Raw genomic sequence first — 15909 nt, 5'->3', positions numbered from 1 at the left:
ATATATATAACCTTGTAAAATAATGTTAGGGCTCCTCCCAGGACCTTGGAAAGTGTCTGTCCAAGTGAGGGACTTGGAAGATTTATGATTAGCTTCATTGTAAATTAGCATCCAAAGAAAGATATATTCAAGTTGCTCTAAGTGATCAGCAAAAGTTTCCTAAGGGAGGTAATATATGAGCTGAATCTTTAAAGATACTCAAGGGGGAGGACATTTCAGGAAAAGTGATTGCAGGTACAAAGCCAGAGAAAGGTAAAAGAGCACATGGTCTTGGGGAACTATAAATAGTTTACTATGTATGTAGGGCATCTGAGGAAATAGTGGGAGATGAAGCAGCAGAGGCAGACCTGCAATTGAAAGACATCAGGCTCTTAGAAAGTCATGGAAACTCTCGCTTATATTCTTCCCTAAGCTACTTTAAGTTCTCTTACCTTCATTGGGAGGAAGAAGTTAGTTTTATCCGTTCCTGTTATGGGTGTGATACAACAACTAGACAGGAAATCAGGAAAGATAAAGAAGAACTCAACACAACCATCAACCAAGAGGATCTAACTGACATTTATAGGACACTTCACCCAATAACAGCAGAATATACATTCTTCTCAAGCACCCATGGAACATATACCAAGATATACCATATAAAAATGATGGAGTAGGTGATGCCGAACTACCATCACTCCACAGAAGCATAGAAAAACAAACAGAAACTGTCAGAAACAACTTGTTAAAACTCTGGAAAACAGTCAAAGGTTTACAGCAATCAAGAAAATGCCAAATCAAGGAAAAGTCAACTTTACAATGGTAAGAAACCACAGTGAGTTACCACTTCATACCCATTAAGATGGATATTATTTTTTAAATGGAAAATAGCAAGTGTTGGTAAGGACATGGAAAAATTGGAACCCTTGTGCCTTACTGGTGGGAATGTAAAATTGTGCAGCTACTGTGGAAAACAGCTTGACAGTTCCCCCAAAAGTTAAACACAGAATTACCATATGACCCAGCAATTCTTCCTCTAGGTATATTCCCCAAAGAATTGAAAGCAGACACTTGTATATCACTGTAATTACAGCATTATTTTAAAAAGCCAAAAGGTGGGAACAACCCAAATATACATCAAAAGATGAATGGAAAAACAAATATGGTATTTACATACAATGGAATATTACTCAGCCTTTAAAAGGAATGGAATTCTAATACATACTACAATATGGATGAACCTTAAAAACAGTATGCTAAGTGAAATAAGCCAGACACAAAACGGCAAACAATGTATGATTCCACTTATATGAGGTACTTCGAATAGGCAAATTCATAGAGACAGAAAGTAGATTTAGAGTTTACCAGGGGTTAGGGAGAGGGAAGAATAGGGAGTTATTGTTTAATGGGTTTGTAGCTTATGTTTAAGATGATTAAAAAGTTCTGCAAAAAAAAAAAAAGTTCTGCAAATGCATAGTGATGATGGTTGCAGTTTTGTGAATGTACTTAATGCCACTGAACTGAACGCTTAGAAATGACTAAAGTGGTTTAAAATTTTTTTTTCAACAAGGTGTTGGAAGATATAGTTGAAGAAATCTCTAAGAAAACAATAGGTAGAGAGATGAGAAACAGAAAAGAGAAAAATAAGAAAATTAAACAATTAATCCATGAGGTCCAACATCCAATAAAAATAATTCTTGAGAAGAAAATTAAGGAGAGGAAATTATCAAATAAATAATAAAAGAAAATCTCCCCCAAACCTAAGGACATTAATTTCCAGACTGACAGGGCCCACTGGTTGCCCAGCACCATAAAGGAAAAACACACCTCAAGTCATATCATAAAACTTTAGAGCAAAGGGGAAAAGAAATCATTCTAAAAGCTATAAAGCTTCTAGGGAGGAAAATTTGGGGTCACACAAAAAGGTTCTAAAATCAGAATGGCTTTGGACTTCTTATCAACAATACTGAAAGCTTGAAGACATTGGGCCTTGAATTCCACATGCAGCCAAACTACCAATCAATTGCAAGGATAGAATACAGACATTTTCAGGCATTCAAGTTCAGGAATCTTGGAGTAGGTACCCAACAAAACGAGGGCAGTAAATTCAGAAAGCAGAAGACATATGATCCAGGAAACAGAGAATCCAATGCAGGAGAGAACAACAGGGATTTCTCAGGATGGCAGTGAGGAGAAGGTCCCATATACCAGCTGTACAGAGGCCTAGAAATCAAACAGTCCAAATTAGAGAGCTTCAGGGAAAGGTTCTGAGGAGAAGATGGAATTCACAGATTGCCTGGTGTGGTTGACAATACTGAGAATATTACAGTTTTGTCAAAGAGTGTGGCATGAGTTAGTGATAAATACATAGGAATTGATATGCATTAATGATAAGTACATAGAAAGCTAGACAACATATATAAGGTGAGGTAATTATTAATTCCAGGAAAAAAATTTCCAAGGAAGGAAAAGTAGCCATACTATATATAGCAGCTAGCTCAGCTGTGAACAGTATTTGTTGTCACCATAACTTTAAACACTGAATGTTAATTTGGCCAACAATTCTGGGATAATTGAATGTGGAGTATGAGACAAGGTGAAATGTGTGTGTAGATGGATGTGGGAGATAGTAGTAGGACTCAATTATAATCTTCCATAGAAGGAAGTCAGTAGAGCATATCATATCAAATATTGAAAAACAACTACCAATCTTCTCATTTTATTTGAATATATACAGAGAAATACTAGAAGTGACTAAAAGAATGAAATGTGGCTGTTTGTTGGAAATAGAAATTGGAAAAGTGAAGGGATAAGTTAGAGAACTGCTGTGTGTCATCGTAAGACTTAGGTAATGTTTAACTTTGTAAACTATGTGCATGTTATTAAACTATTACTTTGATCAAAATACAAATGAAATAAATAAAAGTTAAGGGTCATATCAAGGTGTACCGTGTAATCCTAGTTCAAATGCAGTGCCCCCTGGAATAAACTGTTAAAGGAAAATAACAGCTCATGGTACAAGTAAAAAGGTACCTAGCTTTTTAATGGTAGGAGAGCTTTATGGCATTTTTACTTACCCTTGTCCTACTCCCATCCCAACTGGGCAGCAATCTCGAAAATATGTTCCTAGTGTAGAACCCTGGACCATGGTTCAAGAGGGAAGAGAGTAGGGCTTCCCTGGTGGCGCAGTGGTTGAGAGTCCGCCTGCCGATGCAGGGGACACAGGTTCATGCCCCGGTCCGGGAAGATCCCACATGCCGCGGAGCGGCTGTGCCCGTGAGCCATGGCTGCCGAGCTTGTGCGTTCGGAGCCTGTGCTCTGCAACGGGAGAGGCGAAAACAGTGAGAGACCCGCGTACCACAAAAAAAAAAAAAAAAAAAAAAGAGGGAAGAGAGTAGACCTTATTTGAAAATTACTGTGTAGATTTATTCTAACCTGTCAGGGGCTACCTGGATGACAGATGCAGGGTACTCATCTCTGTTGCACCTAACTTGAAACTCAACTAGGTCATAAAAGTGGTGAGCATTGCTTGAAAACATCGTAATGTAGATGAACAACCCACAGATTCCTGAGGCAAAAGATTGCAGTTTAGACATAAAATAGACAACCTAAGGCCTGGGAGGAAAAGCCAGAGAGAGTATTTCTTTGGAAAATGAAGGCAGTCAAAAGCACCTGTGTATATGAGGAAATGCCCAGGGCATACAGCATGCTCAGAAAAGACCTGAGAGGACCTTAAAGACTGGAAGAAGTGTTTTTTGTCATTTTAAAAAACTCCTGACATTCAAGGAAATCTGTCAAAATGCTAGCAATTCACTAGAAGCTTCAGGCACAAGATCAGTGAATTTGAAGGTAGGAAAATTAAAATTACCCAGTCCAAGGGACAGAAAGAAAAAAAGAATGAAGAAAGGAGAACAGAGCCTAAGGGACCCATGGGACACCATTATGGGAGTCCCAGAAGAAAAAGAGAGAGAAAGTCAGAATGTTTAAAGAAATAAAGGCCGAAAGCTTCCCAAATTTGATGAAAGACATTATCTATGCATCCAGGAAGCTCAATGAATTCCAAGGAGGATAGATGCAATCCACACCAACACTCATTACAATCAAACTCTTGAAAGACAAACAAACAGAATCTTGAAAGCAGCAAAAGAGAAGCAACTAGTCACATACAAGGGATCCTCAATAAGATTAAAAGCTGATTTCTCATCAGAGACCATGTAGGCCAGAAGGTGGTTGGATGACATATTTAAAGCACTGAAAAAAAAAAACTGTCAACTAAGAATTCTATATTCGGCAAAATTCTTCTTCAAAATTGAGGGAGAAATTAAGACATTCCCAGATAAACAAAAGTTGAGGGAGTTTGTTAACACTAGACCTACCTGAGAAAAAATGGGGCAAAAAGAAGTCCTTCAAGTTGAAATGAAAGGACACTAGACAATAACGTGAAGCTATATGAAGAAATAAAGTTCTCTGGTAAAGAGAACTACATGGGCAAACATAAAAGCTAGTATTGCACTTTTGGTTTGTAACTCCACTCTTTCTTTTCTACATGACATAAAAAACAAATGCATAAGAATAATTATAAATCTGTTATTGGGCACACAATATCTAAAGATGTAATTTGTGACAACAACATAAGGAAGGGATGGAACTGAATAATAGCAGAGTTTTTATATGCTATTGAAGTTAAGTTGGTGTCAATTCAAACTATATTATAAATTTAGGATGTTAAATGTAATTCCCATGGTAACTACAAAATAAATGTTCTTTTAATGTACAAATGGAAATGAGAAGAGAATCAAAAAGGTTCACTACAAATAATCAACTAAATACAAAAGAAGACATTAATGTAATAAATGAGGGACAAAGATAGTATAAGAAATGGCAGAAAGCCTTCCTTATTAGCAAACACATTAAATGTAAATTAATTAAAGTGTCCAATTAAAGGCAGAGATTGGGCAGAGTGAATTAAAAAAAGAAACCATGGTGCAACTGTATGCTGTCTATGAGAAATTTACTTTAGATCCAAAGAAATAAGTAGGTTGAAAGTGAAAGAAAGGATGGAAAAAAATATTCCATGCAAATGGTAACCAAAAAGAGCTGAGGTTGGCTTATACTAATATCAGACAAAATCGACTTTATGTCAAAAAGTGTTACAAGAGACAAAGACATTATATATTGATAAAAGGATCAATTCATCAGGAATATATAACAATTATAAACCTATTTATACTATACAACAGAGCCCCAAAGTGTAGAAAGCAAACATTTACAGAATTGAGAAGAAAAATAGACAGTTCTACTGTAATAGTTGGAGACATCAAATACCACTTTCGATAATAGTTAGAACATCTAGACATAAGGGCAATAAGGAAATAGAGAACTTGAATAGCATTATAAACCAATTAGACCAGAAGGATACGTAGAGAGAACATTCCCCCCAACAACAGCAGACTGCACATTCTTTTCAAGTGGACATAGAACATTCCCCAGGATTGACCATATGTTAGGCCACAAAACAAGTTTTGATACATTTAAGAAGATTGAAATCATTCAAACTGTCTTTTATAACCACAATGGAATAAAGCTAAAAGAAACAACAACAGAGGGGAAAGTGAGAAGTTCAAAAATATGTGGAAATTAAGCAACACACTCTTAAAACAACTAATGGATCAAAGAAGAAAACACAGTGGAAATGAGAAAATACTTTGCAATGAAAGAAAATGAAAATGCAACATATAAAACTCATGAGATGCAGCAAGAGCCATAATCAGAGGGAAATTTATACCTGTAAATGCCTACATTAAAAAGAAGATCTCAAATCAATAAACTACTTTTACATCTTGAGGAACTAGAAAAAGAAGAGATAACTAAATCCAAAGCTAGCAGAAGAAAGGAAACAACAAAGATTAGAATAGAAATAAATGAAATAGAGAATAGAAAAAAAGTACAGAGAATGAACAAACCCAAAAGTTGGTTCTTTGAAAAGAGGAACAATGACTTACCTGGTGGTGCAGTGGTTGAGAATCCACCTGCCAATGCAGGGGACATGGGTTCAAACCCTGGTATGGGAAGATCCCACATGCCGCAGAGTAGCAAAGCCCATGCGCCACAACTACTGAGCCTGTGCTCTATAGCCCATGGGCCATAACTACTGAGCCCATGTGCCACAACTACTGAAGCCCGTGCACATAGAGCCTGTGCTCTGCAGCAAGAGAAGCCACCGCGATGAGAAGCCCACACTGCAACAAAGAGTAGCCCCCGTTCACTACAACTAGAGGAAGCCCACGCACAGCAATGCAGCCAAAACTAAATAAATGAATAATCTTTTTTTAAAAAAAAAGAGCAACAAAATTGACAAACCTTTAGCTAGACTGATAAAGAAAAAAGAGAGAGAGAGAGAAGACACAAATAACTAAATTCAGAAATCAACGGAAGGACATTGGGACTTCCCTGGTGGTCCAGTGGTTAAGAATCTGCCTTACAATGCAGGGGACACAGGTTCAATCCCTGGTCAGGGAACTAAGATCCCACAGGCCGTGGGGCAACTAGGCCCAAGCACCACAACTACTGAGCCCATGTACCACAACTAGAGAGCCCACATGCCACAACTACAGAGCCCACACGCTCTGGAGCCCACACGCCACAACTAGAGAGCACGCATGCCACAACTACTAGACCCACACACTCTGGAGTCCATGTGCCACAACTAGAGAGAAGCCCCACATGCCACAACTAGAGAGAAGCCCGTGAACCACAACAAAGAGCCCACACACCTCAACGAAAGATCCCACATGTGGCAACTAAGACCCAGTGCAGCCATAAATAAATAAATAAATAAATAAATAAATAAATAAATAAATGAATGAATGAATGAATGAAGGACATTACTGCCAAACTATAAGAGAATGCAACTAACAATTGTATGCTAACAAATTAGATTGCCTAGATGACATGGACAAATTCTAGAAATAAAAAAGTTGCCAGAACTGACTCAAGAAGAAATATAGCATCTCAATAAATCTATAACAAGAAAATATTTAAGTTGAATTAGTAATGAAGAACCTCCCAGCAAAGAAAAGTCACAACCAGATGGCTTCACTGGTGAGTTTTACAAAACATTTAAAGAATCAATACCAATTTGCCTCAAACTCTTCCAGATAACTGAATAAGATTGAACACTTCCCAACTCATGCTAGGAGGCCACCATTGCCCTGATACCAAAGCCAGATAAAGACCTAACAAGAAAAGAAAATTACAGCCCCAAATATCTTATGATTATAGATGCAAAAGTCCTTTAACAAAATACTAGGAAACTGAATTCAACTGCATATTAAAATGACCAAGGGGAATTTAACCCAGGTGTGCAAGGATGGTTCAACGTAAGAAAATCAATCAATATAATACATCACATTAATATAACAAAGGGGAAAAGCTACATGATCTTCTCAATTGATGCAGAAAAGGCATTTGACAAAATCCAACACCCACTTATGATAAAAGCATTCAGAATGCCAGGAATAAACAGAAATTCCTCAACACGATAAACGGCATTTACGAAAAACCTACAGCTAACATAGTCAATGGTAAAAGATGAACACTTTCCCACTAAGATCAGGAATTAAGACAAGACACCCACTTTTACCACTGCTATTATACTAGAATTGCTAGCCAGAGCAATTAGAGAAGAAAACAGGAAATAAAAGGCATTAAGATTGGAATGCAAGTAATAAAACTCTCCCTATTCACAGATGACATGATCATACATATGGAAGATTCCAAAGAATCCACATGAAAGCTACTAGAGCTAATGAACAAACTCAGCAATTTTGCTGGTTACAATACACACACAAAATCAAATGTGTTTTTATACACCAGCAATAAACAATCCAAAAAATTTTAAGGAAACAATTCCATATAGCATCCCAAAGAATAAAGTACCCAAGAATAAATTTAACGAAGGAGGTGAATGACTGGTACACTGAAAATTACAAAATATTTGCTGAAGGAAATTAAGGAAGACCTAAATAAATGGAACAGCATCCTGTATTCACGGATTATAAGACTTAATATTGTTAATATGTCAGTACTGCCCAAAGCAGCCTATAGATTCACTGTAATGCCTGTCAAAATCTCAACAGCCTTTTTTTTTTGCAGAAATGAAAAGGCCAATCCTCAAATTCATATGGAATCTCAAGAGGCCCCAAATAACCAAAACAATCTTGAAAAAGAACAAAGTTAGAGGACTCACTTCCCAATTTCAAAATTAATACAATGCTACAGTAATCAAAACAGTGTGGTATTGGCAGAAGGACAGACATATAGACCAATGATATAGAATTGTAAGTCCAGAAATAAACCCATACATCTATGGCCAATTGATTTTCAACAAAGGTGCCAAATTCATTTAATGGGGAAAGAATTATCTCTTCAACAAATGGTGCTTGGACAACCGGATATCCACATGCAAGGCAATGAAGTTGGACTCCCTACCACACACCATATGCAAAAATTAACTCAAAATAGATCACCAGTCTAAATATAAGACCTAAAACCATAAAATTCTTGAAGAAAACATAAAACATAAATCTTCATGACCTTGGAATTGGCAGTGGATTCTTAGACATGACAACAAGAGAAAAAATAGATGAATTTGACTTATAAAAATTTTAAACTATTGTGGATCAAAATACATTATCAAGAAAGTGAAAAGAAAATCTATAGAATGGGAGAAAATATTTGCAAATCATCTAATAAGGATTTAATATTCATAATATATAAAGAACTCCTAAGCTCAACAAGAAGACAAATAATCCATTTGAAAAATTGGCAGGCTGGGTGCGGAGCGGTGAGGTGAAGGGATCGTGCTGCAGGGACAGCAGGCCTTCCCCGGCAGCTGCCGCAGATCGGATCATTCACTCCTGTGGGCCGGTGCAGCCACAGGGAGCACCCTCTGGCCAGCGGACAAAGGGTTAAATACGCCAGTGGTGACCGCGGGCTGGATGTGAGAACCTCGGCATGGTGTCCGCACTGCAGGTACACCCGGGTGGGCGGAGCGAGCCGGCTGGCGGTGACGTGACCAACCGGCCGAGGCTCCCCTTCCCCTGCAGGGGTCGCTCGGCTCCTCCACAGGCGCCCTCTTTTCTAACTTGAAGGCAAAAGGTGGTGCCTGTGGACCGAGGGAGAGCCTGGCTCTGCCGTGCTGGGAGTGGCAGTTACTCTCACCAATTAGGGTGCGGGGGCGCATGTGGCATGGACGTGCTGACACAGGTGGGATTGGGGCTCAGGGGTGGGCCACGTGGAGTGGGTGTGGTCGTAGTCTGGAGCCACGGTTTCTAGTGAGGTAACCACCAGAGTTGCGTGGAGAGCTAAGCTGAGTGGCGGTGGGGTGCTTCTATGCCCCCACGTAGAAAAGCCTACCAATGCTTTCTCATTTGGATCCAGGCTCCAATTCGGGAGTCTGGTAGCTGGATCCCCTAGGAAGAAAAGTTCTCAAGCAGTAAGAAGAAAGCCTTTCAGTTTGGAACATTTCTTTGCAGATGGAAATGGGGAATGGGCTGTCAGACCAGACTTTGATCCTGTCCAGCCTGCCTTCATTTCAGTCCTTCCACATTGTCATTATGGGTTTGGACTCTGTTGGAAAGACAACTGTGTTATACAGGCTGCAGTTCAATGAAATTGTAAATGCCGTACCTACCAAAGGATTTAACATGGAAAAAATTAAGGTAACCTTGGGAAATTCTAAAAGTAACTTTTCACTTCTGGGATGTAGGTGGTCAGGAGAAATTAAGGCCACTGTGGAAATCATATACCAGATGCGCAGATGGCATTGTGTTTGTTGTGGACTCTGTTGATGTTGAAAGGATGGAAGAAGCCAAAACTGAACTTCATAAAATAACTAGGATATCAGAAAATCAAGGAGTTCCTGTGCTTATAGTTGCTAAAAAACAAGACCTGAGGAACTCATTATCTCTCTCAGAAATTGAGAAATTGTTAGCAATGAGTGAACTGAGCTCATCAACTCCCTGGCATTTTCAGCCCACCTGTGCAATCATAGGTGATGGACTGAAGGAAGGACTTGAGAAACTACATGATATGATAATTAAAAGAAGAAAAATGTTGCAGCAGCAGAAAAAGAAAAGATGAATGGTGATAACCTTTTAGGTCTGTGTGGAGTAGGTTTTCTGTGGTCTGATTTTGACAACTGGAAGAGTGTCGACAGCCTGGTTTGCCTGCCTGCCCTCCTGGATGCTGTTAAAGCTTTGTTTTGTTGAACAATCAGATGTCCAACTCTGTTGCCTTGTGGAAGATGAGTAAATGCAGTGCTTCTTAAAATGGCCTCTTCTGCCTACCCCACAAATCTTTTGGTACTACCATTTTGGGAAGCCAAGCAAAGATATAAAATTGACTAGAAAACAGCTGTGGAAATTTGACCTGAACTTAGTGAAATAAAACTTTGAAGAGTGTCTGCCTAAAAAAATTTTTTTTTTAAAAATTGGCAATGCACAGAAATCTCTTGCATTCCTATACACTAATGATGAAAAATCTGAAAGAGAAATTAAGGAAACACTCACATATACCATTGCAACAAAGAGAATAAAATACCTAGGAATAAACCTACCTAAGGGACAAAAGACCTGTATGCAGAAAACTAACATACTGATGAAAGAAATTAAAGATGATACAAACAGATCAAGAGATATACCATGTTCTTGGCTTGGAAGAATCAACATTGTGAAAATGACTATACTACCCAAAGCAATCTACAGATTCAATGCAATCCCTATCAAACTACCAATGGCATTTTTCATAGAACTAGAACAAAAGTTTCACAATTTGTATGGAAACACAAAAGACCCCGAATAGCAAAAGCAATCTTGAGAAACAAAAATGGAGCTGGAAGAATCAGGCTCCCTGACTTCAGACTATACTACAAAGCTACAGTAATCAAGACAGTATAGTACTGGCACAAAAACAGAAATATAGATCAATGGAACAGGATAGAAAGCCCAGAGATAAACCCACGCACATATGGTCACCTTATTTTTGATAAAGGAGGCCAGAATATACAATGGAGGAAAGACAGCCTCTTCAATAAGTGGTGCTGGGAAAACTGGACAGCTACATGTAAAATAATGAAATTAGAACACTCCCTAACACCATACACAAAAGTAAACTGAAAATGTCTTAAAGACCTAAAGGTAAGGCCAGAAAGTATCAAACTCTTAGAGGAAAACATAGGAAGAACACTCTATGACATAAATCACAGCAAGATCCTTTTTGACCCACCTCCTAGAGCAATGGAAATAAAAACAAAAATAAACAAATGGGACCTAATGAAACTTAACACCTTTTGCACAGCAAAGGAAACCATAAACAAGACGAAAAGACAACCCTCAGAATGGGAGAAAATATTTGCAAATGAAGCAACTGACAAAGGATTAATCTCCAAAATTTACAAGCAGCTCATGCAGCTCAATATCAAAAAAACAAACAACCCAATGCAAAAATGGACAGAAGACCTAAATAAACATGTCTCCAAAGAAGATATACAGATAGCCAACAAACACATGAAAGAGTGCTCAACATCACTAATCATTAGAGAAATGCAAGTCAAAACTACAGTATCACCTCACACCAATCATAATGGCCATCATCAAAAAATCTGTAAACAATAAATGCTGGAGAGGGTGTGGAGAAAAGGGAATCCTCTTTCACTGTTGGTGGCAATGTAAATTGATACAGCCACTATGGAGAACGGTAGGGAGGTTCCGTAAAAAACTAAAAATAGAACTACCATACGACCCAGCAATCCCACTACTGGGCATATACCCTGAGAAAACCATAATTCAAAAAGAGGCATGTACCACAATGTTCACTGCAGCTCTTTTTACAACAGCCAGGCCATGGAAACAACCTAAGTGTCAGTTGACAGATGAATGGATAAAGAAGATGTGGCACATATATACAATGGAATATTACTCAGCCATAAAAGGAAACGAAATTCAGTTATTTGTAGTGACGTGGATGGACCTAGTGTCTGTCATACAGAGTGAAGTAAGTCAGAAAGAGAAAAACAAATACCATATGCTAGCACATATACATGGAATCTGAAAAAAAATGGTTCTGAAGAACCTAGGGGCAGGACAGGAATGAAGACACAGATGTAGAGAATGGACTTGAGGACATGGGGAGGGGAAGGATAAGCTGGGGCGAAGTGAGAGAGTGGCATGGACTTATATATACTACCAAATGTAAAATAGATAACTAGTGGGAAGCAGCCACATAGCACAGGGAGATCAGCTCAGTGCTTTGTGACCACCTAGAGGGGTGAGATAGGGAGGGTGGGAGGGAAGGAGACGCAAGAGGGAGGAGATATGGGGATGTATGTATATGTATAGCTGATTCTCTTTGTTGTAAAGCAGAAACTAACACACCATTGTAAAGCAATTATACTCCAATAAAGATGTTTAAAAAATTGGCAAAGGAATTAAATAGGCATTTCTCCAGAGAAGATTTACAAATGGCCAATGAGCTCATGAAAAGATGCTCAACATCATTAGTTATTAGGGAACTGCAAATCAAAACCTCAATGAGAAACCACTTTACTGGGATAACTATAATTTTTAAAATGAAAATAGCAGGTGTTACTGGGGATGTGGAGAAATTGGAACTCTTGTAAATTGCCACTGGGAATGTAAAATGGCACAGCCACTGTGGATAACAGTTTGGTGGTTCCTCAAAAAGTTCAGTATAGAATTACCATATGACCCAGCAGTTACACTCCAAGTTATATACCCAAAAGAACTGAAAACAGGGACTTAAACAGATACTTGTATTCGGTGTTTACTGTAGCATTATTCACAATAGGCAAAAGGTGAAATAGCTCAAATGTCCATCAGTAGGTGAATGGATAAACAAAACGTGGTATATCCACACAATGAAATACTATTTGGCCATAGAAAGAAATGATGTTCTGATATAAGCTATGACATGGATGAACCTTGAAAGCGTTATGCCAAGTGAAATAATCCAGGCACAAAAGGACAAATATTATATAGTTCCACTTACACAAAATATCTACAATAGGCAAATTCATATAGACAGAAAGTAGGTTAGAAGTTACCAGGGATTGGGGGAAGGGGGAATGGGGAGTTATTGCTTAATGGGTACAGAATTTCTATTGGGGGTGATAGAAAAGTTTTGGAATAGATAGTGGTGATGATTGCACAATACTGTGAATGTACTTAATACACTGAATATTATACTTAAAATGGTTGCAATGGCATATTTTATGTTTTATATACTTTATCACAATGATATTAAAATTTTAAAAATAAAGGTAGACCACATCGTGGACCTTGTAAAGAAATCTCAGCAAATTTAAAAGAAGGAAATCAAACAGGGTATATTTTCTGACCAAAATAGAATCAAACAAATTAATAAAGGATAATAGGATAATCTCCAAACATTTAGATACTTAAAGAACACACTCCTGAATAATCCATTTGTCAAAAAGCAAATTTCATGGAGAATCACAAATTACATTTAAATGATTTAAAATGAAAATACAACATATCAAAATTTGTGGGACACAGCTAAATCAGTGCTAAGAGGGGAATTTACAGCACCAAATCTTAAAAAAAAAAAAAAGATAACCTCAAATCAATAATTTAAGTTGCCACCTTAACATACCAGGTAGAGCAAATTAAATGAAACTGAAAACAATAATAATATAGAAAATGAAACAGAAAGGTGGTTCTCTGAAAATGTCAGTAAAATTGACAAATCTCTAGCAGGACTGACAAATTTAAAAACGGAGAAGACATAAATTGCCAAAATCAAGAGTGAAGTGGGGTATCACCACAAACCCTACAGACATCAAAAGGGTAATAACAGAATACATCTAACAACTCTACACACATAAACTTGACAAGTTAAATAAAATGAACTGCTTCCTCAAAAACCACATACTACTGCAACTTGCCAAATATGAAATTATTTGAATAACCTATAACTATTAAGGAAATTGAATTTGTATTTGAAAACTCCCAAAAAGAACTCTCCAGGCCTAGATGGTTTCACTGGAGGATTCTACCAAATGTTTAAAGAAGAATTCAAACCAAATCTAAATCTTTCCAGAAAATAGAAGAGGAAGAAACACTTCACAACTCATTTCATTAAACCAGTGTTATCCTGATACCAAAACCAGACAAAGACAGTACAAAAAAAAGGAAAACTACAGACCAGTATCTCTGTTCTGTGCATTCCATAGCTGAAAGACATAACAAGCAGCATCTGAGGAGCATACAAAACAAAAAGGAAAAAATAAAACTGTCCCTATTTGCAAATGACATTATTGTCTACAATACAATCCCAAGGAATCTACAAAAACCTCCTAGAACTAATAAATGTTTTCAACAAGGTCTCAGGATACAAGATTGACATACAAAAATCAATTGTATTTCTATGTACTATCCATGAGCACATGGAAACCAAAATTTAAAATACAATGCAATTTATAATCAGCTTTTAAAAAATGAAATACTTAGGTGTAAATCTAACAAAGAAAATCCCAGGGCTTCCCTGGTGGCGCTCGTGTTCATGGATTAGAAGACTCAACGTAGTAAAGATGTCAATTCTTTCCAGATTTATGTACAAGTTTGAAATAATTCCTATCAAAATTCCAGTATGTTTTTTGAAAATATAGACAAGATTATTATTAAATTTATATGGAAAAACAAAGGAACTAGAATAGCTAAAACAATTTTATAAAAGAAGGATGAAGTGGGAGGAATCACTTTACCAGTTTTGAGATTTAATATATAGGTACAGTAATCAAGACTGTGTGGTATTGGCAAAGGAATAAACACATCAAAGAGCAGAATAGAGATCCCAGAAACAGACCCGCACAAATACAGCCAACTGATTTTTGACTAAGGTCCAAAAGCAATTCAATGGAGGAAAGACAGCCTTTTCAATAAATAGTGCTGGTGCAGTTGAACTTCCATCAGCAAATTGGTAAATTTAGTTTAAGAAAAAGTAGAAATCTATTTTACTGTTTTTACAGCTTCTCTTTAGATTTGAAAATTTTCAAAATAAAAAAATTGGGGAAGAGACATATAAAATATATTGCAATTATATTTATTTACAATGGAAGATATACCTGTTGGGTAACCACAATAGTCTTATCTACTCCAAGGGCATTTCTTTCCCAGGATCAAGGGACCTAGGAGACTGAATTAGTAAGTCAGAAGGTTACTTGATGAGCATGGAATCAGAGTGAAGGAAGTGACTGTTTCATAATTGAGTCTACATCCTTAGGGACCACAATATGTGTGTCTGTCATATACATGGTCTACCCAGCTCCCTCTGCTCTCCAGCCACTGCACAAATGTACACACTTCCCTCTCCCATCCCTTCCTGTCCCTCTGCATAGTGAGGAGTGGGGGATGCTGGACAAACAGTAACATATCTTCACTCTCTAATCCCTCTTTTTCAAATAACTCGTACACCACCTTTCTGTAGCACCTTATTCTTCAGAGAGTTTACAGTAAAACTGATTAGATTGCAGCTTTCTTCGAGTACATTCCAGTCTTGCAGATATGCCCTGATCACCTTGATTACACTTGGATATTTCCCAAGTCTCCATCAGCAACACATCTACAACCATGTCCTTGTGTTATTTCACTCTCAGAATCATTCTGAGCCTATCTCCAAATTCCTGGGTCACCTTACTGCAGCCTAGACTCTGACTACACTTATTTCTTTAGTTTGATTTATTTTGCCAAGGTCCCATCATAGACAGATTTTTTTTCAAGGTGTTGACAATATTACTGCTTCTTTTGGTGTCTTTGCCACTGCTCTACAAATGTATTTTTGCAAACAGTATGAGCTAAAGAAGGTATAATAGATGAAATGATAAAATTAGAT

At 37.5% G+C, this 15909-nt stretch overlaps 2 protein-coding genes across 3 annotated transcripts in view; both read left to right on the top strand.

Moving 5' to 3' along the window:
* Positions 1–15909, top strand: part of HDAC8 (histone deacetylase 8) — a 162607-nt gene that overhangs the window by 54312 nt on the left and 92386 nt on the right. The window lies entirely within an intron of this gene.
* LOC112399100 (ADP-ribosylation factor-like protein 4A) lies at positions 9400–10122 on the top strand. Its single transcript, XM_024744082.1, is given in 2 exon segments — positions 9400–9721; positions 9723–10122. Coding segments are annotated over 2 exon segments (606 nt in total). The 5' UTR covers positions 9400–9515.

The sequence above is a fragment of the Neophocaena asiaeorientalis genome, unplaced genomic scaffold (genome assembly GCF_003031525.2).
Source record: "Neophocaena asiaeorientalis asiaeorientalis breed wild unplaced genomic scaffold, Neophocaena_asiaeorientalis_V1.1 scaffold333, whole genome shotgun sequence".
Taxonomy (NCBI): Eukaryota; Metazoa; Chordata; class Mammalia; order Artiodactyla; family Phocoenidae; genus Neophocaena; species Neophocaena asiaeorientalis.
The sequence above is the reverse complement of the archived record's forward strand: the minus strand, read 5'-3'. Positions and strand labels throughout refer to the sequence as shown.